The sequence below is a fragment of the Cervus elaphus genome, chromosome 21, assembly GCF_910594005.1.
Source record: "Cervus elaphus chromosome 21, mCerEla1.1, whole genome shotgun sequence".
In the NCBI taxonomy this organism is placed as follows: Eukaryota; Metazoa; Chordata; class Mammalia; order Artiodactyla; family Cervidae; genus Cervus; species Cervus elaphus.
Window position 1 is genome coordinate 37035443 of NC_057835.1, and position 21789 is coordinate 37057231.

Below are 21789 nucleotides of genomic sequence, written 5' to 3' on the forward strand. Positions count from 1 at the left end.
CCTACTCACCGCAGCCAAGCATTCCCCAGAGAAAAATCTGTCACTGCTTTTTCCACCTGCACTACATCTCTTTTCAAAGGGCTCTGCTGCAGCTGGGAGACCCTCTGAAGGGACATCTGCTCTGTATTGAGATCTCTACGTTTGGAAGAGATGTGGACCATGAATAAAGGGTGGAGAAAAACCCATGGTCGATAGAGCCATGACCTAGAGGCTGAGTAGCATGCTTGCCTACGATACAGTTTTATTCTGGTCTCCCATTTTCCATGTGAATATTTAAAAGTTTGCTGTTGCTGGCCCCAAAAGAGGGAAGAATGGATATAGTCAGCAGAAAAATGCTATTTCCTTAGCAGGGTTCATAAGCTGAGCATCACTAGTTCACTAAGAGCCTGGGTTTTGGAGTCAGGCCAACCTAGTTTTGCCCCTTAAGAGGCAAATGCTGGACCACTTCCTTCTTCCTTCAGCCTTGATTTCCTTATCCATCAGGTGGTAAACTCAGTGCTGCCATGTCATAGGCTTCATGATCCACAGATGTTGGCCATTTGGACCCATGTCAGTCAATAAATAAAATAAAAGATTATTCTCAGGACTGCCCTGGTGGTCCAGTGGTTAAGAATCCATCTTGCAATGCAGGAGACACAGGTTTGATTCCCTGGTCAAGAGAGGGAGCCCACATGCGACAGAGCAACTCAGCCCACACACAACTGAGGCCTGACACAGCCAAGTAAACAAATAATTATTTACAAAGAAAGCAAGAAAAGATTATTCTCCACCAGCTTGCATTAGTCTTGTGACAATGTCTGCAAAGGAGCTACAGTTGTCTCTTCATCAGGAATGAAATCATGTTTAAACCTAGAGCAATATAAATACATTTATTTATTTCTTAGCCTATTGCAATTTTTAGCCATTCTTCACTTGGTAATAACATTTCTCTTGAAAGTCCCTTGGACAGCAAGATCAAACCAGTCAATCCTAAAGGAAATCAACCCTAAATATTCACAGGAAGGACTGATGCTGAAGCTTCATTACTTTGGCCACCTGACGCAAAGAGCAGACTCATTGGAAAAGACTGTGATGCTGGGAAAGATTGAGGGCGGGAGGAGAAGTGGGTGACAGAGGATGAGATGGTTGAATGGCATCTCTGACTCAATGGACATGAGTTTGAGCAGACTGTGGGAGATAGTGAAGGACAGGGAAGCCTGGCGCACAGCAGTCCATGGGGCTGAAAAGACTGGGACGTGACTTAGCGACTGAACAGCAACAATAACTTTTCTTCCCCAATTGTTAAAGGTCACAGATGGTGAATGAGTACTTTCTGTGTCCTCCAAGTAATTCTGTTTGGTGCTAAACAAACTATTAACAGACATTTGTCAGTTGACAAGGGAGTGGTAGAAACTAAGGGTTTAAAAAATGAATTCAGGGGACTTTCCTGCTGGTTCAGTGGTTAAGAATCCACCTTCCAATGCAGGGGACACGAGTCCCATACTTGGTGGAGGAACTAAGATCCCACGTGCCACAGGGCAACTAAGTCCAAGAGCTGCAATGAAGACTCAGTGCAGCAAAAAAAGAGTTCAAATAAAACGGGAGCTTAGAGTTCATGTCTGAACACATACTAATGAAGCTCTGGCTTGAATGGATTTTTAAAGAATTTATTCTGTTAAGAAACATAACAGGGGATGGCCACAGACATATTACAATCAGGAGCTGAGACAAATAGTAGAGAAAAATCCTTTTTTTTTTTTTTTCAATCAAGAAACCAAAGACTCTGCTTCCTAGTCCCTGAAATGAAATAGTCCCTTTCAGGGCTGATGCTGTGTTTCCAGACCTTTAAGCACTGTTAAACATCAGCCTTTCACTCCTTCTAGGTGAATTCACCCAAACTCCATTCTTGTTAGAAACCGTGAAAAATCATTCCTGCCAAAGCTGTTAAAACTACAGACTTAATAAATCTGGTAAATTCTACTGCTTGGTCAGTTCCATTATTCTGTTTCTCATCTCAATATAACTGCCACTGGTTTGTGAGATATACCCATGAACACGAGAAACATCAAGACACATCTAGAGGCCTTGTCCTCAGACATTCTGAGGGTTAGCAGTCTTCATGAGACTTCATGTGGGACTGGAAGGCTTCTTGATCTGAGAAGGTTTTTCCACAGGTGTTACAGGGAGAGCCGTCATCCTCCCTGTGCGAGCGCCGGACATGGCTGTCGTGAGCAGCGTGCGATGCAAAAGATTTACCACAATACTTGCATTTGAAGGGTTTCTCCCCGGAGTGCTGCCTGATATGCGTGCGGAGTATACTAGAGGCAGTGAATTTCTGCAGAGAACAGAAAGCAGAGGAAAAAATAAAATACCATCCACCTGTGAAACAAAGGAGTTAATTTCATTGTGACCGATCCTTGGTGTTGTTTAGTTGCAAAGTTGTGTCCTACTCTTTTGCAACGCCATGGACTGTAGCCTACCAGGCTCCTCTGTCCCTGGGATTCTCCAGGCAGGAATACTAGAATGGGTTACCATTTCCTCTTCCAGGGGATCTTCATGACCCAGGGGTTGAATCCACATTTCCTACACTGGCAGGCGGATCCTTTACCCCTGAGCCACCTCAGAAGCCCCTACTGATCCTGAAATCACCCTTTAGTTCTCCAGTCAACAAATCCTGGGCTTTAATGCTATAAGGCACTCTTGGTCACCAGGAGTAGCCTTAATAAGGAGATGATGGACATGCCACTGGTTACGACAGTGGTCCTTCAATGGCTAAGATCACCTGGGTATCTAGTAAAAAATGCAGGTTGACCTGAGAAGTATGCTCTTTTGGGTAAGAAGGCAGCTGCATTTAAGCAGGTGGTACTGAGATCACACTCCAGGATGATCTGCATTATGGAAGGAACTGCTAACATTGGCCACTGTCTTTGCATACATGGGTACCTTATTGGTTTCTTTCTTCTTCTTTTTTTTTTAGTTAAACCTTTAGAGTAATAGTGATTCATATGCAGGTAGAAGAAACAATAGAGACTCTGGGTACCCTTTACCCAGTTTCCCCAATGGTTGCATCTTACAACTATAGGATAATATCGCAGGCAGGATGTAGTCATTGAAAGAGTCAAGAAAATTAGAGATACCACGGGAACATTTCATGCAAAGAAGGGCACAATAAAGGACAGAAATGGTATGGACCTAGCAGAAGCAGAAGATATTAAGAAGAGGTGGCAAGAATACACAGAAGAACTAAACAAAAAAGACCTTCATGTCCCAGATAACCACAATGATGTGATCACTCACCTAGAGCTAGACATCCTGGGATGTGAAGTCAAGTGGGCCCTAGGAAGCATCACTACGAACAAAGCTAGTGGAGCTGACAGAATTCCAGTTGAGTTATTTCAAATCCTATAAGATGATGCTGTGAAAGTGCTGCACTCAAAATGCCAGCAAATTTGGAAAACTCAGCAGTGGCCACAGGACTAGAAAAGGTCAGTTTTCATTCCAATCCCAAAGAAAGGCAATGCCAAAGAATGCTCAAACTACCACACAATTGCACTCATTTCACATGTTAGTAAAGTAATGCTCAAAATTCTCCAAGCCAGGCTTCAACAGTACGTGAACCCAGAACTTCCAGATATTCAAGCTGGATTTAGAAAAGGCAGAGGAACCAGAGATCAATTGCCAACATCCACTGGGTCATTGAAAAAGCAAGAGAATTCCAGAAAAACATCTATTTCTGCTTTACTGATTATGCCAAAGTCTTTGACTGTGTAGATCACAACAAACTGTGGAAAATTCTTCAAGAGATGGGAATACCAGACCACCTCACCTGTCTCCTGAGAAATCTGTATGCAGGTCAAGAAGCAACAGTTAGAACTGGACATGGACCATCAGACTGGTTCCAAATTGGGACAGGAATACATCAAGGCTGTATATTGTCACCCTGCTTATTCAACTTCTATGCAGAGTACATCATGTGAAATGTTGGGCTGGATGAAGCACAAGCCCGAAATAAGATTTCTGGGAGAAATATCAATAACCTCAGATACGCAGATGATGCCACCCTTATGGCAGAAAGTAAAGAGGAACTAAAGAGCCCCTTGATAAAAGTGAAAGAGGAGAGTGAAAAAGCTGGCTTAAAACTCAACATTCAAAAAACTAAGATCATGGCATCTGTTCCCATCACTTGATGGCAAATAGATGGGGAAACAATGAAAACAGTGAGAGACTTCATTTCGGGGGACTCCAAAAATCACTTCAAATGGTGACTGCAGCCATGAAATTAAAAGACACTTCCTCCTTGGAAGAAAAGTTATGACCAGACTAGACAGCATATTAAAAAGCAGAGACATTACTTCATTACTTTGCCAACAAAGGTCCATCTAGTCAAAGCTATGGTTTTTCCAGTTGTCATGTATGGATGTTAGAGTTGGACTATAAAGAAAGCTGAGCACTGAAGAATTGATGCTTTTGAACTGTGGTGTAGGAGAAGACTCTTGAGAGTCCTTTGGACTGCAAGGAGATCCAACCAGTCCATCCTAAAGGAAATCAGTTCTGAATATTCATTGGAAGGACTGATGTTGAAGCTGAAACTCCAATACTTTGGCCACCTGATGCGAAGCAGTGACTCACTGCAAAGACCCTGATGCTGGGCAAGATTGAAGGTGGGCGGAGAAGGGAACAACAGAGGATGAGATGGCTGGATGTCATCACCGACTCAATGGACATGAGTTTGAGTAAGCTCCAGGAGTTGGTGATGGACAGGGAAGCATGGCATGCTGCAGCCCACGAGGTTGCAAAGGGTCAGATGTGACTGAGCGACTGGACTGAACTGAACTGAACAGAACATTTCCATCACAAGGACCCTCATGTTGCCCTGTGACAGGCACATATAGTTCCCTTCCACTCCTACTTTTAAGCCATTGCAACCACTAATCTGTTCTCCATTTCTGTAATCTTATTATTTTGAGTATGTTATGTACATGGAAGCATATAGAGTATAACCTTTTGGGATCGGCGGTTCTCCACAGAATTTTTTTTGCAGATTCACACAAGTTGTTTCATGTACAACAGCTCATCCTTTATTTAAAAACTATTTATTTATTTTTGGCTGTGCTGGGTCTTCGTTGCTGCGAGGCCCTTTTCTGTCGTTGTGGAGAGTGGGAGTGCAACTACTCTCTAGTTGCGGTGCTCAGGCTTTCCACTGCAGTCTAATCTGGTTGTGAAGCACAGGCTTTAGGTGCATGGATTTCAGTAGTTGTGGTATGTAGGCTCGCTAGTTGCAGCTTCTCGGCTATATAGCACAGACTCAATATTTCGGGCACACAGGCTTAGTTGCTCCGCAACATATGGGATCTTCCTGGATCACGGATCGTTCCCATGTCTCCTACACTGGCAGGTGGATTTTTTACCACTGGACCACCAGAGAAGTCCCAGCTCACCCATTTTGATCGCTGAGAAGAATTCCATGGTGTGGATGTTCCAGTCTGTTTAATCACCTACCCATGGAATGGTATCGGAGTTATTTCCAGTGTGAGGTTTCTATGAATAAAGCTGCTATTAATATTTGTGTACAGGTTTTGGCATTGAACACACAAACTTTCACTGCTCTGGGATAAATGCCCAGGAGAGCAATTGCGGGGTTGAATGGTTGTTACAAGTTTAGTTCTTAAACTACCAAACAGTTTTCCAGAGTAGTTCTACTATTTTAGGTTCACAAGTGCTTTGCTGTTTTTACATGGCCATTTCGTTTCTTTCCCTTACTTATAACCTTTCCTCTAATTCATTTCAATACTCTGCTCTGATCTTTGTCACTTTCAAAGTGACATCTCTCTATTTATTAGAGATGTAATGACCCCAATTTGGGAGTCTGCTGACAGTGATACAAAACACCAGGTTAAACCAGTGACCTTGGAGTTTCAGGACTGGGTCCATGTGGGGTTGGACCACTGCTCAGTAAGAAGCACAAGGTGTAGGTGCCTAGGACACCCAGATAAGGACAGTGTCCTTCAGCTTAGGTGACAGGAGTCTAACTAGAAGTCAGAACCTCAGGGCTTCCCTCTGGCTCAATGGTAAAGAGTTCTATCTGCCAAATGCAGGAGACGTAGGTGTGATTGCTGGTCTGGGAAGATCCCACATGCCTAGGAGTAACTAAGCCTGTGTGCCACAATTATTGAGCCTGCTCTCTAGAGCCTGGAAGTTGCAATTACTGAGCCCATGGGCTGCGACTACCGAAGCTTGTGAGCCCTAGAGCCTGCAACAAGAGAAGCCACTGAAAGCAGCAGCCTGTGCACCACAGCTAGAGAGTAGGTCCTGCTTGCCACAACTAGAGAAAAGCCTGTGTAGCCATGAAGACCCAGCAGAGCCAAAAATAACTAACTAGCTAAAAAAAAAAAAAAAAAATTGGAACATCAAACAGCTCATTTATGACCCAAGTGCATTGAGTCACCCCTTTGGGCATCTCTCATTTCCAGATTAGCCAGAAATTCAAGGTGAGGATCAGAATTAGAACGCCAGGAAGAGGAGGGGTGGTGGGATATTTTGAGCCTGCTCTGGAAATCTGGCAGGAGAACATTGATCCCTCAGGATAGAGTCCTTGTCCAGACAAATCCAGAGCCACCCTCTTTAGGTCTGTGCTAGCTGCACATTGTCTAGTTATGTCTTAGCCCCAATTTGCTACACTGATTATTTCCATTCTATTGACATAGTTTCTTTGGTGGTATCCATTTCCCTAAGCCAGGCAGTTTTATTCCTGTTTTATTCCTCTTTGGGAAGTTTAAAAGTCACCCTGCTGCTGCTAAGTCGCTTCAGTCGTGTCTGACTCTGTGCGACCCCGTAGACGGCAGCCCACCAAGCTCCCCCATCCCTGGGATTCTCCAGGCAAGAATACTGGAGTGGGTTGCCATTTCCTTCTCCAATGCATGAAAGTGAAAAGTGAAAGTGAAGTTACTCAGTCGTGTCTGACTCTTAGTGACCCCATGGACTGCAGCCTACAGGGCTCCTCCATCCATGGGATTTTCCAGGCAAAGTGACCCCATGGACTGCAGCCTACAGGGCTCCTCCATCCATGGGATTTTCCAGGCAAGAGTAGTGGAGTGGGGTGCCATTGCCTTCTCTGAAAAGTCACCCTAATAGAGACTATATTTCTTTCATGGCTACATTATTTTAAAAAAATAAATGGCTTGATGACAGAAATAGCAGATTCCAGTGTATCCAATAAGAATTTCTAAAACGATGGAAATGTTACGTCTGTGCCAATGTGGTGGTCGCCAGCCATCAATGGTGGGACTGTTGAGCACTTGAAATGTGGCTAGTGCCACCGCATTACTAAATTTTATTTCATTTTTAGTAAATTAAATAGCCACATATGGTTAATGGGTCACTACACATTGGACAGCCCAGATGTACCTCATCGAAATAGGACATGAGATGTTTTGGTATAATATTTTTAAAGCGTGGTCAAACTTTTGTTCCTAACCCAGCAACCCCTAACCACGATATATTTGTCTCTTCAGTTTTATAACTTAGTATTCTGTTTAACAAGATTAGATGCTACTTCAGCAAAAGTGCTCTGGCAACCAAGATCAGCAAAATTTAAGAATCTGTACTTAAAAAAAAAAGGCAGTCTGTACTTCATGTCTGTTATCCTTGTAATCCTATAAATTTAGGGTCCATTTCATAACAAATGCCTTAAGTGCCAATTTGGCAATAGTAGGTTGTATCCGATCATTGTAAGCAAACATGAATATAATCTGGGGTGGAAACTGGGGATGGGCTAATGAATTAATTTACCAGGGACTCATTATAAGCCAGGGTTTGTTCTATAAGTTCTTATCCATGGACACCCAAACAGGTCTCAAGGCAGATTCCTTAAAAGAAGGTTCCACTGAGACTTCCCCGGCAGTTTAGCGGTTAAGACTCTGCCCTTCCACTGCAGGGAGGTGAGATTGACCCCTGGTCGGGGAACTAAGATCCCACATGCTGTGTGCGGTGCACTGTGTGGAGTGGGGAAAAAAAAAAAGAAGGTTCCATTTACCTTAGTGCAATACACACAGTGGTAGGGTCTGTCTCCAGAGTGGACTCTCATATGTTTGTTTAGACTGGAAGATTGAGAGAAACACTTCCCGCATGTAGAACACTAAGACAGAAAAGAAAAATAGAGTTTAAACCACAGTTTCCCCCTAAGAAGTTAACTTCGCCATTATGTTTATCTCGGGCGGTGGTGACGGTGGGGGAGAACTACTCTATTTATCCTGTGCACATCTGTAGGCAGAGGATCGAGCAGACGCAGGCTGAGGGTCTAGTTGAGACAGGTGAGGGCATCGTAGGATTCTGGGGAAGAATCCGACACCACATTCTGGTCCAGAGCCTACTCAACGCTGTGGCTCCAAGCAATTACTTGAAAAGCTTTGGGTGTCAGCTGCCTAGATATCCAACCCTGGTGTGTAACAGAGGCCTGAGTCTGTCCTGCTCTGTCAACAGGTAGCTGGGTGACCAGAACAAATCAGTTAAACTCGGAGTCTTTGCTCAATTTTCCTCATGGGTAAAATACTTGCCCTGCCTTTCTCACAAGGCTGGGAGGAAATTGCAAGCCCTCAGCCATGAATTCGCCAAGTATTTATGGAGAACCTCTCCACACTCTGCAAGAAGACAAGGAGTAACAATCTCGTGGGAGCGGGGACAGATATGTAGACCAAAGTGGCTACAGGTGACAGATGACGCAAAACACGTACCTACCGAAAAAAAGGGCAATTTTGGGTGAGAGCATGCAGTATAGCCAGCCTCCTGCTATAGGAATGACAGGCAGGAACAGTTCCTGTCATTTCTCTGTGTTCTTGGTTCTGATGACTCCTGTCCAATCTTCTCAGGAATTCTGAACCAGGTAAAAGAAACTACTGGGTTTCTGGACTCTCTTCCGCAGGTGTCCTGATGGGCACACATGGGAGCCTGGGTATTTTTATTATTTTTATTTACTTATTTATTTTAACAATTTTTATTGGAGTAGAGTTGCTTTACACTGTTGTGTTAGTTTCTGATGCACAGCAATATGAATCAGTCACACGTGTGTGTGTGTGTGTGTGTGTATATATGTATATACACACACACTCTTTTTTGGATTTCTTTCCCATTTAGGTCACCCCAGAGCACTGAGTTCCCTGTGCTACACAGTAGGTTTTCATGAGTATCTATTTTATACATAGTAGTGTATAGTGTTAATCCCAATCTCCCAGTCCACCCCCCTTCTACTTTGGTATCCATGTCTGCTTTGCAAAAATAGGTTTATCTGAACCATTTTTCTAGAGTCCACATATAAGTGATATTATGTTTGTTTTTCTCTTTCTGACTTGCTTCAGTCTATTTGACTGTCTCTAGGTCTATCCACGTCTCTGCAAATGAACCTAGGTATTTTTAGATGGTGGGATTTGGGGGTGGATTTTAAAAATCTTCTCTAGTTTTTCTTTACTACTTGAAGTTTTAATAAGGAGCATGTATTGACATTGAAAGTGAAGGTCGCTCAGTCATGTCCAAGTCTGTGACCCCATGAACTACACAGTCCAGGGAATTCTCCAAGACTATAATACTGGAGTGGGTAGCCTTTCCCTTCTCCAGGAGATCTTCCCAACCCAGGGATGGAACCTAGATCTCCCACATTGCAGGCGGATTCTTTACCAGCTGAGCCACAAGGGAAGCCCATGTTGTCATTACTAAAGCAAAAATAGTCAGATGTTAAAGTTAACATTGCAAAAGGAACAGATCAAAAAAAAAAAAAGAACAGATCAATTTTAAATGAAAGAGAAGCAATTAGAACATGAATCTGTTCTTGGAAATTAAAAATAAACAATGAAAATGTACAGAATAGAAACACTGTATTCAATAGGCTCAGCTGACTGCTAAAGACTAAAACATGACATAAAAATGAAGGCTGAGAACTCTCAGAGAATGCTGATGAAAAAAATTAAAGGTTAATAAGTACAAAGAAGTAGATTCAACCTAACATTTGGCTAAAAGAAGAGAACAAAAATGGAAGATAGATAATAGCCAAGGAAAGTACAAAAGAGGGCCTTCCTTGGTGGTCCAGTGGTTAGGACGTCAAGCTTCCACAGCAGGGGTGAGGGTTCAGTCCCTATTTGGGGAACTAAGATTCTGTAGGCTGAAAAAGAAACCAAATGAAAAAGAAACCCAGAAAGTGCAGGAGAATTCCTCTGAGTTTAGGATCTGTGCCTTCAGATGGAAAGAATACTTTGTCTTTTACTGACTACAAAGTAGGCAGGGGTGAAAAAAAAAAAAAAAAAGGAAGGAAAGAAGAAAGAAACATTTAACACATTCTGTTAAAATGTCAGACATAAACTGACAAACCACAAGACAAATACAAACTAGCCAAGAAAATATATCTTATTTTTTCGATTACTGTTTATCTGAATCACTGAACCACCAGGGAAGGTCTCAGAAAATATAGTTTAAAATGTAAACCTCATAAATAACAAAAATGCAAAGCCAAGCAAGATACCACTTTCCATCTACAAAAATGTGAACGTAAGAAGGATAATATTATTGTAGGAGAGCTGGGGTTACTGACTACATACACTGTAAGCCCAGCTGGTTGGACTGTCTGGAAAGGTGTGTGGTACCTTAATTCAAGTGCCTTAAAATTGTACCTTTGACTCAATCTTTTTACTTTTAGGACTTTACCACAAATAAATAATCAGAAATGAAAAACAGAGTGATTTATATATAATATTGTTCACCGCAGCCATATTGTGGGAAATGCACAAAACAGTGGATTTGTTAAGTACATAAAATCAGTATGACCCCAAGTGTATTAAAAATACATACACATATAGAAAAAAAATTATATGTAAAATAACTTTGGGCCATAGCATATCTAGTGGTCTCTGTTTACTTTTTATCTCCAGTGTATATTATTTGCTCATGTTAAAAAATAAAAACTGAAAATAAAAAATAAAATTTTAAGTTTACCAAGTGAAGACATAAAAATCATGCTTGGCCTTATTCTCTATCACACTTCCAGAGAGACTGCAGTTTAATGGTTTCTTTCCAATTGTGCTTCCATTTCTATGTAAACATTATATACAGTGTACATGATATTCTGAGTGACATCATTCCATAAATATCTTGCAACTTGTTTGTGCTTAATAAGCCAAAATTTATATAACCAATTCCCTATTGATTTACATGTGGAATATTGGATAGTATAACTTTTTACTCTGCCAATCTATAGCTGAGAATAAAGGCTGAATTCCAAAGAACTGATGCTTTTGAATTGTGGTGCTGGAGAAGACTCTCGAGAGTCCCTTGGACTGCAAGGAGATCAAACCAGTCCATCCTAAAGGAGATCAACCCTGAATATTCACTGGATGGACTAATGCTGAAGGTGAAGCTCCAATACTTTGGCCACCTGATGCAAAGAGTAGACTCATTGGAAAAGACCCTGATGCTGATGCTGGGAAAGCCTGAGGGCAGGAGGAGAAGGGGGCGACAGAGGATGAGATGGTTGGATGGTATCATTGAGTCAATGGACATGAATTTGAGCAAACTCCAGGAGATAGTGAAGACAGGGAAGCCTGGTATGCTGCAATCTATGGGGTTGCAAAGAGTTGGACATGACTGAGCAACTGAGCAACAATAGGTAGGAAATGATTTCACTGTCTTAATAATTTAAAATATTCTTAGATTTACAAAAACAATTTGAGATAATTGTAAAACTACTCAGATTTTACAGCTGTATATAACACAGTGATTGTAATATTTCCAGAAGCTTCGCTGTGAAGAGAAGAGCAGTTTTATTTCTTCAAATGAAGTAAAGTGGGGCTGGTAGGAGTCCTGATAGCACTGATGTCTGATCTGAATCTGTCGGTCTGTACCCAAGCCCCATCCTCTTTATCCTAATTAAGACCAGTGGTAGTCAGCACTCTCTTGCACCAAGGCTGGCAGAGCCACCACGCATCCAGAATGGTAGACAATGGCTTCCTAATGCACTAGTGTTTTTTTCTTCCTTACAAAGTCCCTGGCATGGGACAGAAGCCATCCATCCTTTGGACCATGCCTGTAATTATCAATATAATATGCCTGCACATTGGACCTAGAGATTATCATACTAAGCAAAGTAAGTCAGAAAGTGGAAGACAAACACCATATGATATCACTACTAGGTGGAATCTAAAACATGACACAAATGAAGTTATCTACAAGACAGAAACAGGCTCACAGACAGAGGTCCTTATGGTTGCCAATGGAGAAGAGGGTGGGGGAGGGAAGGATTGGGAGTTTGGGAATAGCAGATGCAACCTAGTATATATAGGATGGATAGACAACACAGTCCTACTGTATGGCAAGGGGAACTATATTCAATATCCTGTGATAAACCATAATGGAAAATAATATGAAAACGAATGTATACATGTGTATAACTGAGTCACTTTGCTGTATGGCAGAAATTAATACAACATTGTAAATCAACTATGCTTCAATAAAACATTAAAAAAAAAAATGCCTGAACACATTATGGAACAAGATGTAGTTACCTAAAACCACACGCCAAGGTCTTTCTCAACTGGGATGTCTCAACCCCCGCCCCAACCCCCAATCAACCCCACCTGGAAATAAACCAGATACTTCCACAGTCCTAGGTTCTGCTCACAGCCACCTGTCTACAAGGCCCTTAATGGCCCACATGTAGGACACCCTTCTTCTGCCCCTGTCTACCATGCATCCGCCAGCTTGAATACCCAGACATCGTATCTTGGTCCATGGACCATCACACTTGGTCCATGTCTGCCCTTTCACAGCACTGTCACCTCCTTCAGAGACCCTGTCCCATCCTCCCATCCCAGTAACTTGCACCCAGGAGGCCCTCGGGGTGCAACCAGGGGTTTGGGGAAGAAGCGTGAAGGCAGAGTGCTGGAGAGAGATGGGTCGCTGCCCTAACTCTTACCTTGTGAGGCCGATGCTTCTCATGAACGTGAAGGATGTGGATCCGGAGCCGGTCTCTCTTCTCAAAGGATCGTTTGCATAAAGAACAGGGAAATTTCCTGTCACCCTTGTCCACACAGGGCGTGTACTTTAGATGCTTGTCTCTGTAGTATTTGTAGGTAAATACTTTGCCACATCTTTCACACCTGTACCCTTCTGCAGACTCTGTCAAACACAGGGGAAAAATTTTTAAACAAATACCTAAGTCAAAATAATAGAATAAACCCTCTTGGGCCCAAACATCAGGCTTTGACAGTGACTGACTCACATCACTTCCCCCTACAGTGGATTATTTTTAATACCGATTTCTCATTTGTTTCATGAACACCTCAGCCCACAATCTTTAATAGATGATGACTTTCGTGGGGGCAAGGTAGCATGTGGGATCTTAGTTCCCCGACCAGGGATCGAACTCGCGTCCCCTGCAGTGGAAGTGCAGTCTTAACCACTGGACTGCCAGGCAGGTCTCTGATAACAACTTTTTGAAAAGCATAACCATAAAGCCACTGTCATACCTAATTGTCAAAACCTTATTCCTTAATAGATAGAAACACATATATATTTGTTTATAATACATATACACGCACTTATGTTTGTTTATTTTTCAGTCAGTTGGTTCAGTGTAGGATTCAAAGTCTACATGTTGTCCACAGTTACTATGTCCCTTCAATATCTTAATCTATAGGTTCCTTTTCCTTTTTGTTCCTGAAATATATTTATTGAAGACGCCCTTCACTCCAACCCTATTTATGAGCAGGTCAGTCCTATAGTTACTTCCTAACTGGCCTGTGTTACAAGGTTCATGTACCAAATACCTACTGTATTTGTGATTTTCAGATCAGACTGAGCTACAAGTTCAAGCAGTTCACCTTGATGGGCACCCAGAGCTTCTTCCCAGGCTTCACTGAGTGCTGCTCCATTGGACCCCATTTACAAAGACTTAGGTACCCTGTTAGCTAACAATTCATTTCTCTGAGCTTTTGGGGAAGATTCCAGAACTAACATGGGGTTATTTTGATGACTAATTTAACCCTAACACTTACCGAGTTCAAACCAACAAGTGACACTATCACTGCGTGACAGATAAGACTGAGAAAGGTAAATCCGTTTTCATCAGAGGAAGAGAAAGTGGGGGAGAGGTTAGAGAAGGTGCAGCCAAATCTACCAAAGGAGATGCCAGGCTCAGGGGTGTCTATGTGTTGGGGTGGGGAGGGGGAGGACTGGGGCCACCTACAAAAGCCTTCCTGCTGAGGACACTCTGGATTCCAGAGGATCAAGTGGTTTTGACTATGAATGCATCAATGAAACCTCATTGCCTCTGCCCCAGGGAGGCAGAGAGCAGCCAGGACTGAGTATATGCAAGAGTGTGTAGGTGGAAATTATTTAGTTAGTTTGGGGACAGCAGGAAAGCTATCCACTGGGGGCTTTGTTAGTCAATAACTGTGTCCTAGGCACATTTAACAGGTGGCTAAGGAAAGAAATCATTTTATTAAGTAAACAAGCAGGAAGGCAGCCACCAGCCCCAGGATGATCCATAGCTCAGTCCCGTCTATCGCTTTCATTGAGGTGCTAATACTCTCAGAACGTCCCCGCTGGGACGGTTTTTGCTCGGAGCTAGAATTTTCATTGGTTAGAAATACCTGGGCTTCCTGCTTCCGGGGTGGGAAAGGGGTTGTATAAAAGACAGGGTCAGCGGGTCTTTACAAATTAAAGCCCGAAGGCACACCAAAATTCAGAATAGGGGCTCAATAGTCAATTTGCATAAGAACCACCACTTAGGCAGAAAAGACACAGCACCCTTACTAATTAGGCTTCAGCCGCCTATGTTTTCGGCTCAGGTTCTTGGAAATTTTATCTTAACCTAAGTTTGTCCTGTTTCCTTTCCTTCCTCTTCCCTCCCATCTCAATTTTTTTAAGCCAAATGGTTTCCTAAAACTGAAATTGATGCTTTCTGCTCCACCTAGACAACTCTTTAGATAGAGTTTGCTAGTGATTAAGAACTGTCTACACATTCCACACCCCCACCCCCCAAAACACACACTGGGAGGGTCTGCAAACGCAAGATAACCCGCCCACATAGGGCCCCGACCCTTACCTCCCATTCAAGACCTTAAAGGGGAAGGCTCCCACCAAGTCTCAAGGAAAGGCTTGGATAAAACAAAAACAAAAAGTTTCTTTTGAGAGGATAGAAGAATGTTGACTTTTCTTTCCTTCTAATTCTATTCCCAACCACTCTCATTAACAGAAAACCATGAATTTATCCATTAGTCTTCCCAACCAACTGAGCTGTTTACAAGTTCTCTGTCACAAGTTATCATAAATACATATGATTATATGTAATAAGCATCAGATATAATTTGGTTCAGAAGTGTAATACAGGGACTTCCCTGGTGGTCCAGTGGCTAGGACTCTACGCTCCCAATGCCTGGGACCTGGGTTCGGGCCCTAGGTGAGGGCACTAGATCCCAAGTTCTGCTAAAGAACCTGCATGCCACAACTATGATCCAGTGAAGCCAAATAAATATTTAAAAAAAGAAAGAAGTGTAGTACAGGTGGGGTCACTATACCAGGTACTACACCTGCTGGGGTTTCTCCCCACCCCACTGACCATTGCAAGCCCTTAGCCCTGTTGCTTATGATTGTGATTTCTGATGTCATGCTAATATACCATCATTTACTTAATAATTATTCTACTATTGGGCACTTGTTTGTGACTTTTCACAAATAAGAATGATGCTGTATTAAAAATCCCTGTGGACAAAGCTTTTCCTATTGGAGTATTTCCTAAAGATAAATTTCCAGAAGAGTATTACTGATACATCAAAGGTTATGAACGTTTTAATAGCTCTGATACATAGTGCTGAATAACTTTTCAAAAAGATAATGATTCTATTTTGTGAGTTGTCAAGCATGTATCTTTCTCAAATCCATTTTGCACTTCTGTTTCAACAGTGCTTGGGACCTTTTGGGAAGTGACTAAAAAGGCTTGCTTTGGTGCCAAGTATGGGGCAACTGTGAAGTCCAGGCCCCAGAGAATTCTGCCAGCTCACCCCTCACCCTCATCCCCACACCATCCATAAGCTGGGGTACTGAGAAGACAGCTCAACAGCCCCTCATTATTTGGGCTCTAGAAAGAGATTGTTCATCGTTCACCTCTTAATCCTTGGTGAACATATTCTTGCCCTTGCCTTCACTATTCCCCAAGCCTGGATTGTCTTGCCTCTCCCTGACTAAACTGTGGTGAGCATGCGTGCATGCTTAATCATATCTCTCTGCTATCCCATGGACTGTAGTCCTCCAGGCTCCTCTGTCCCTGGAATTTCCCAGGCAGGAATACTACAGTGAGTTGCCATTTCCTACTCCAGGGGATCTTCCTAACCTGGGGATGAAACTTGAGTCTCCCGCATTGGCAGGCAAATTCTTTACCACTATGCCACCTGGGAAGCCCAAAACTCATCCCTTATTTCACCACATCCCTAAGCAGTTTTCCCCAATCTAGTCTAGTCTTCCACCTTCCTTCAATACAGGTGGGAATTCAGAGCAGGAGCTATTAAGGTGTTTACGGTTGTCTCCTGCCCTGAAGGGTCTTAGTCTAGCAGGGAGACATGCATGCAGACCATCACTGCAGTGTGATGAATGCAATTCACATTCTCTTTTCCCTGCTACTTATGACATCTGTCCTAACAGAACAGGATGATGGTCTTCTACCTGGTAACACATATTAATTTGCATTTGTCTGGTCCCACCTATGAGATCACTGGTTCCCAGGCTTTTGTGGTTATAAAAATCAACGGCCCAGAAAGCTTTTTTAAAATGCAAATCCCTAGCGAGTGGGTTGATGGTACTCCAGCTCCCTGCTACTGAAATCTGGTCCAGGGAACAGCAGCAGCAGCATCCCCTAGTAACTTGATAGAAATGCAAAATCTCCCAGCCTGGAATGAGAATCTGCACCTTCAGAAAGGGCCCCACATGTTAACACAATGCTAAAACTGGAGAGCAAGAGTCTAGCTCCATACTCCTCTAAGTGGACTGAGACCCAGTAAGAAAAACATTTTATATTTGAGACCCAGTTCACACACATCCATGTGAAACAAAAGCCTCACCAAATAATGCTTAAGTGAGATTCATATCAATATTTTCTATTCTATTCTTATTCTTTTTTCTTCTTTAATGCTGATCTCTACCACCAAATTGATTTCCCACCCTATTAACATTGCAAGCCACCATTTGAAAAACAGTGCTCTCTGTATGGCTGAGACCCTTTGCTGTCCACCTGAAACTCACAACATTGTTAATCAGCTATGCTATTGCTGTTTAGTCACTGAGTTGTGTCCAGCTCTTTTCAACCCCATGGACTGTAGCTCGTCAAGCTTCTCTGTCAAGGGGATTTTTCAGGCAAGAATACTGGAGTGGGCTGCCATTTCCTTCTCCTGGGGATCTTCCCCACTCAGGGATTGAACCTGTGTCTCCTACATTGCAGGCAGATTCTTTACCACTCAGATTCCCTGAGCTACCAGGGAAGATCTAACCAGTCATACTCCAATACAAAATAAAAAGCTTAATTTAAAAAAAAAATTTAATGAAAAAAACAGTGAGTTCCTGAGTTGTGTGAGCCTCTGCAGAGATGAATCAGAAGCTGGCTCATCTAAGGCAGGGGTTGCACCCATTTATTTCACTTTTATTTTACTCTCTGGGAGCAGGTGAAAGGGTAGAAGAAAAGGTATCATGTTGAATAGAAGTAGCGTCAGCAGCTTTGGAAAAAGGAGGGCATCTTCCTTCATCTGGGCAAGACTCATGTGGCTAGAGACGCCCTTGAGTTTGGGGTTGTACGTTAGAGCTGGGAGGCAGATTTCCACAAGCAAGTGGAGAAGCTGCAGGAAGGTGCTGGTCTGGGCAAAGAGCCCAGTCCTTTGACTAAGAGAACCTCACTGGATGAGACAAAGGTGTGCACTCACCTTCGGAGGACCCAGACACCTGCTTCCCCTGCTTGAGGACCTGCAGGCTCACAGGAATGTCCAGAAACTTCTCATAGCAATCTCCATACCACACGAGGAGCTCCTGGTTCTGGTAGATCTCCTTGCAGCTCTCGTAGAAGATCTGCCCTTGACATTGTACTGCCACCAGGTTCTGCTCCGATGGGAAACGGGCACAGTTGACATAGGACATCCAGTTCCCTGCACCTCCTTTCCCATCAATAAAGTGGCTTAACTGACCATCTTCGAAGATCTAAATGGAATCAAACAAACTTTAGAAATGTACCTTTTATTTTTCTTTTGGTTTGACATAGAAAATAAATTTACTTATTAAAAACGTATAATTCAAATCTCACACTTGATCTATTTGAATATATTTATTATCCATATTATTAAGCCTAAATGGGTTTATTAGCTGAAAGATATCTGTCTAGGTGGTGTGACATTTTTAAAAGGTTTTTACTTTTCTCACCTCTTGATTCCCAAGTTTCTAGGGTTAGCATATACTAATTTCATAAACAGAAGCAAAAGGAACAGGAGGTTACTTTTAATTCTATCAGTTCAAGACAACCAATTCGTTTGGTCTTTTATCTCAAATGAGTTTTCGTGGGTATTGATGGAGATATAATTTAATTCTTTCTCTCCAGTGGGTAATTCTGCAGTCTTCAATGCTTTGGTATTACAAACAGATCCTGGGAAGTCTGATTTCAGATTATTTTCCTAAAGTATATTCCTCAAAATTCAAGGCAAGGGAGGATAATTTGATACAGTCTGACAAACTGCAATCCTACCATCATGCCTCATACAGAGTTAAGAGTAGCTGTTTTTAAAAATCCCCATTAGACAAATAATAGCAAAAATTTCAAATCTGGTCTTTGTCCTTTTGGGCATATTCTTAGCATCAGGCGGTAATATTTAAAGTATTTATCTATAAATATAACCTAGGGTATTGGGCTCTTTGTATTGGGGGCTAATCTTCAGATGAAAATGCCTTAAGGCACTGAAAAGATACACAGACTCCATGTGGAGGTGCTATCCCTAGCAGCTCCGCAGTTGCCTTCTCTTCTCTTTATGTTGCAAAACAGACAGCACAGGACAGCTGATGACTGCGGAGAGGGTCCCCTCTCCCAGAGGGGCAGAGGCCAGGCTTTATCCCCAGCGACCCTCCTCCCCACTTTCCGACAACCCATCAGAAACAAATTTACCTCCCACATCAGGGAATTGTCTCCGTGTGTCTTGACTTCGCTGGTGTTGACCACTTTACCCTGGAAGGGCCCAAACCTGACTCCTTTGGCCACAAGACTACTGCAGAACACCCCAAAATGTGCGACTTCACCAAACTTCGTCTGCCGGAGGCAGAGACCTAGCGGGAGACCCAGGGTAGGAAAGAAAGCCAGTGAAGAAACCGACTGTTTTTGCTGCTGGTAAAAAAAAAAAAAAAAATCCAAGCCAGGAGCCCTGCCTACCTTCTGGTAGCTGAAGGGAGTCCTTATCCAGAGTCTGAGGAAGAGAATCAGCCCCTAGAAAAAGCCAGGATTAAATTCTTATTTTTTTTTTTAATTCTTATTTTTTTAAATAAAAGGAGTTATAAAACGCCTTCATAAGGCGTCTTCCTCCCCACTCTCTAGAGCTTACCATTTGACCCTTCCAGGCTTCCGGCTCCTTTTACATATGCAGTGTCTCATTTTAGACTCAAAAGGACCCTAGTTGGTTAGGTGGTAATTAACCCCCGTTAGCAAATTCAAGGAACTTGAGAATCAGAGGTAATGCTGATTTTGACTAAGGTCAGATGGCTGGAGGGAGACTCCCAGAGTGAATGGCAGCTGGCTCTCACTGAGACAACTTGGGCATCCTGGTAGAATCTGACCCCACCTGATCAGCCCACACACAGCATGAGCTATTTCTCTTAAGACAACCTTGTTGTTTAATCGTTAAGTCGTGTCTGACTCTGCGACCCCATGGACTGTAGCCCGCCAGGCTCCTCCGTCCATGGGATTTTCCAGGCAAGAACACTGGAGTGGGTTGTCATTGCCTTCTCCAGAGGATCTTCCCCATTCAGGGATGGAACCCGCGTCTCCTGCATTGGCACCGGGGAAGCAAAACAACCTTAAGAGTCATGCAGGTAGGGTTTCGGAGGTGAGCCTGGCCTCCGCAGTTCTATCTTCTGATGGAAGCACCCCCCGCCCCGCCACCTTTGGCACTCGCACACCCTCGGATCCACCGCGAAGCGCCCCTTCCGCCTCCTGCTCCCACCTCTCTTCCCGTTGCCCCGGGCTCCCGCATCATGGGGCCCGCCTTTACCGGAGCTGTCGGTGGGGATCAGGAGGCCCGAGATCGCGTGGTGCAGGTGGGCTGAGTGCTGCGGGCTGGGGATGACCCCGTACAGAACCAAGTGCAGATCTTCCTGGGTGAAGTGGTAGCGGCGAGAAGCATTCTCCTCTCGGTTCACGAGTTTGGGGCCATCCTCAGAGGGCTCGCTGGGGGACCCCGATAACAGCTGCGAGGGCTTCGGCCTCTCAGGTAACAACGAAGTATCCACGGGGGGCGGCGGAACGAAAGTCTCAGGTCCCCAACACTGGCCACCGTCGCTCCGGCCGGCGGTGTGTACCAAGCCCTCGCTGGCGGCGCCGGTAAACTCGCGACTGCCGTTCTGGAAGTGCGGCCCCTCCCTGGGGAGGTGGGGAACTGGGTACCAGGTCGGCAGCTTGCTGTACCAGGGCAGGTCGCACAGAGGTTCCCTCGGCAGGGCCAGGCCCGGGCTCAGCAAGGGAGGCGCGGTCCGGAAGCCGAAGGGGGTCAGAGCCGGGGACGCGGCCAGGGCCTCCAGCGGCCGGAAAGGCTGGAAGCCCTCCTCCGCGGCGGTCAGCGTGTTCCCGTAGAGGCCGTAAGCCGGGAAAGGCGTGTAGTAGGCAGCCAGGTGTTGGGGGCTGCCCTGGAGCCAGTCGGGCGGGTAGTATCCCTTGTCCTGGGGTCCGGTCTCCCCCGGCGGCCGCAGGGCCATCCCCGGGCCACGGCGCTCGGCGGGTCTGCGGAAAAGCAAGCGCGGCCGGGTGAGGGGCGCGGGGCGCTGCAAGACGGCTCCTGCGTGCCCAGCCTCCCCCGCCCGAGTCCAAGGAAACTGGATAAACTTCCTACTTCGGTTCCTCAAGACCTACCCCGCACAAAAACAGCAATTAAAAACACCGCCCCCCTCCCAAACAAAATAGAAACGAAAATCTGCCGGGATTCTGTCCGACACCGAGTTCCGGGTAAGTGTCGCCTTCGCGCTCCCTCTACAGACACACCTTGACCGGGCAGCGCTCGTTTCCAACACCCACGCTCGACGCCCGCCCCAAACCCGGCTCCTGCAAAATGTGCTTCAAGTTCCCTCCTCCGCCCTCTTCCCTGTCCTCCACACTCTCTTTTCCAGGATGGGTCGGAGCCGCAGGACCTCCCCCTCTCACCGGGGCGGGGGCCGAGTGCTAGACCGCGCCTGGGGGCGGGCGGCAGCTCCGGGCGCTCCCGAGTCTCTAGCAGAAAGGGCAGGGCCGAAAGCCCAATCGGATCGCGTAGGAGTCGCGCTCCCCTAGCCCGGCTGCAGGTCCCGGGAGGCCGCTCCGCTGCGAGGCCCGGGTCTGACCCCGAGGACCCCGGCGGTGCCGGCTGCGAAGAGGAGGAGGTGGAAGAAGTGAGTGCCACTTTATTGGCTCCCCTCTCAACTCCGGAGCCAGCGCGGGCTCCCCACGTGCGCCGAGTCCCGCCACATCCCCCAGGTCCCTTGGGAAACTCGCCACCTCGCCCGGGGACTTAGGGATCCTGGGGTGGCCTCTCGGGAGCAGGCGACGAGAACAAGCCCCAGGTCAGGTGGGAG

At 44.8% G+C, this 21789-nt stretch overlaps 1 protein-coding gene across 2 annotated transcripts; it reads right to left on the reverse strand.

Moving 5' to 3' along the window:
• Nucleotides 1–1697: 1697 nt before the first annotated feature.
• PRDM14 (PR/SET domain 14) lies at nucleotides 1698–21445 on the reverse strand. 2 transcript variants are annotated; one of them, XM_043880111.1, is made up of 8 exons: nucleotides 21383–21445; nucleotides 20241–20965; nucleotides 19406–19459; nucleotides 19145–19302; nucleotides 17922–18192; nucleotides 12929–13131; nucleotides 8012–8113; nucleotides 1698–2314 (listed from the first exon to the last, which is right to left on the reverse strand). In XM_043880111.1, the coding sequence occupies exons 2-8, from the start codon at nucleotides 20938–20940 to the stop codon at nucleotides 2087–2089; spliced, it is 1716 nt and encodes a 571-aa protein (XP_043736046.1). In that variant the 5' UTR covers nucleotides 20941–20965; nucleotides 21383–21445; the 3' UTR covers nucleotides 1698–2086. The 2 variants fall into 2 exon arrangements, with proteins under 2 accessions (XP_043736046.1, XP_043736045.1); XM_043880110.1 differs by lacking the exon at nucleotides 21383–21445 and adding an exon at nucleotides 21224–21306.
• Nucleotides 21446–21789: the final 344 nt, after the last annotated feature.

Bases quoted from the DNA above. Each gene is read 5' to 3' on its own strand.
- PRDM14 (XM_043880111.1), bottom strand. From the start codon at position 20,940: ATGGCCCTGCGGCCGCCGGGGGAGACCGGACCCCAGGACAAGGGATAC. The intron at 8,114-12,928 runs GTAAGAGTTAGG...TTTCTGTCTTAG, and splicing joins AGAAGCATCGGCCTCACAAG to TGTTCTACATGCGGGAAGTG. The intron at 2,315-8,011 runs GTAAATGGAACC...TGTTCTCTGCAG, and splicing joins ACTGTGTGTATTGCACTAAG to AAATTCACTGCCTCTAGTAT.